Source organism: Stegastes partitus, unplaced genomic scaffold (assembly GCF_000690725.1).
Source record: "Stegastes partitus isolate 25-593 unplaced genomic scaffold, Stegastes_partitus-1.0.2 Scaffold682, whole genome shotgun sequence".
In the NCBI taxonomy this organism is placed as follows: Eukaryota; Metazoa; Chordata; class Actinopteri; family Pomacentridae; genus Stegastes; species Stegastes partitus.
In genome coordinates this window covers 179913-181239 of record NW_007578413.1, presented here as the reverse complement: position 1 = coordinate 181239, position 1327 = coordinate 179913, and the positions used below count along the sequence as shown (strand labels likewise).

Below are 1327 nucleotides of genomic sequence, written 5' to 3'. Positions count from 1 at the left end.
TTTAATATCTTTGTTCATCGACAGATCTCAGTACAGACACACAACTCTCCACACATTCACTAACAGATGATGAAGAAGAAGGTCGTGCACGTCAGACAGTGTTGTAGATTTATCTGGATGTAGTTCCTGTGTCGACCTGAGGGGGCGACATTCAGACTACAGGTAGCTAACGGGCTCCATGACCGAGACTTCTGTGATGCCTGATGACCTCCAGCTGGAGCTCATACGTTCTAAACACTGTGTCCTGATGCAGAGTTTCCTCTGCTGTGTGGGAGCAGATCTGAACCAGAGAGGCGACACCAGCCGGCTAAACGTCCTCTGATTGGCTGGCTCCATGTTTTAAATCTATGGCTCGGTGAATGCACATTGGTTCGATTGTTTTTTTATTTAGTTTACCTCGAACAGCCGTAAAAGCCCAGAGTGGGGTCTCCGGAGCGGACCAGGAGCGCCGTCGCGTCCCGATAATGGAACCGTCTTCGGGTTTCTTCACTTTCATCCTTTATTCATGCGCATCAGGTCCAGATCATCCCTCCGTCTTTACTCGCCTTCATTTATTCATACGCGTGCATTTATTTCCCTGTTTGTGTTTTTCACGCTCGTATTGACGCATGAATTATTAGCCGAGCGCCTCGGCGGCCGGGCCGGGCCGGGCCGACCCGAGTGGTTGGAGTGAAATGGAACTCTTTTATTAGAAACGGGTTTCTGTGGATGTCGTGATGAGCTCTGAGCGTCTACGTCTGGATTTAACGAATGTCCCCCAAAGAAGGAATAAAAGGCGGGTTCCTAAACGGTTCTGAGATCCGGTAATGACTCTTTTCATGCTTTCTGTACTTTGATGTGACTTTAAACTGTGAGAAACGGAGCGGGACGGACCTCCTCCTCCTCCTGCCTCCGTGGACCCGTTTTCTTGCGATTGATTCGTCAGAAGCAAAACTCAACAAGTCGTAATCTGGAACTGGCACATTTGCTCCGGCGCCGCTCCGCTAGCTGGCAGGAAGGTTTGATCCGGAGGAGGGCTGAGTTCTGATGCACGGTGCTGTGTGGCCGCCTGGCAGTGGTTCTGAACCCGGCTGCAGCGTTGGTCTGATCGTGTCTGCGCAGATAAAGAGCCGCTGAACGGAGCTGCTCCGGGCGGCTCTCTGCTCGTGTTATTGGGCCGGAACCGCCGGCTGCTGAGGCCGACGGAGGCCCGACGCGGCGATGGCGAGCGTTGGTAGCGACCCGAACGCTCAGGGAGACGAGTTTTATCACCGTTTCCGTTTCGCTGAACTCCTGCAGGACTCGTCTGTTGTACCTGAAGGTCCAAACATAAGCAGCAGTAAAGCGT

The 1327-nt window shown here is 52.6% G+C and overlaps 1 protein-coding gene across 1 annotated transcript in view; it reads left to right on the top strand.

Annotated features, from left to right (window-relative positions):
• The first annotated feature begins 1200 nt into the window (after positions 1-1200).
• Positions 1201-1327, top strand: part of LOC103363696 (contactin-associated protein-like 5) — a 156789-nt gene continuing 156662 nt past the window's right edge. Inside the window, exon 1 of the mRNA XM_008290551.1 lies at positions 1201-1300. Coding sequence (XP_008288773.1) covers positions 1201-1300 — 100 coding nt within the window. The remainder of the gene's footprint in view (positions 1301-1327) is intronic.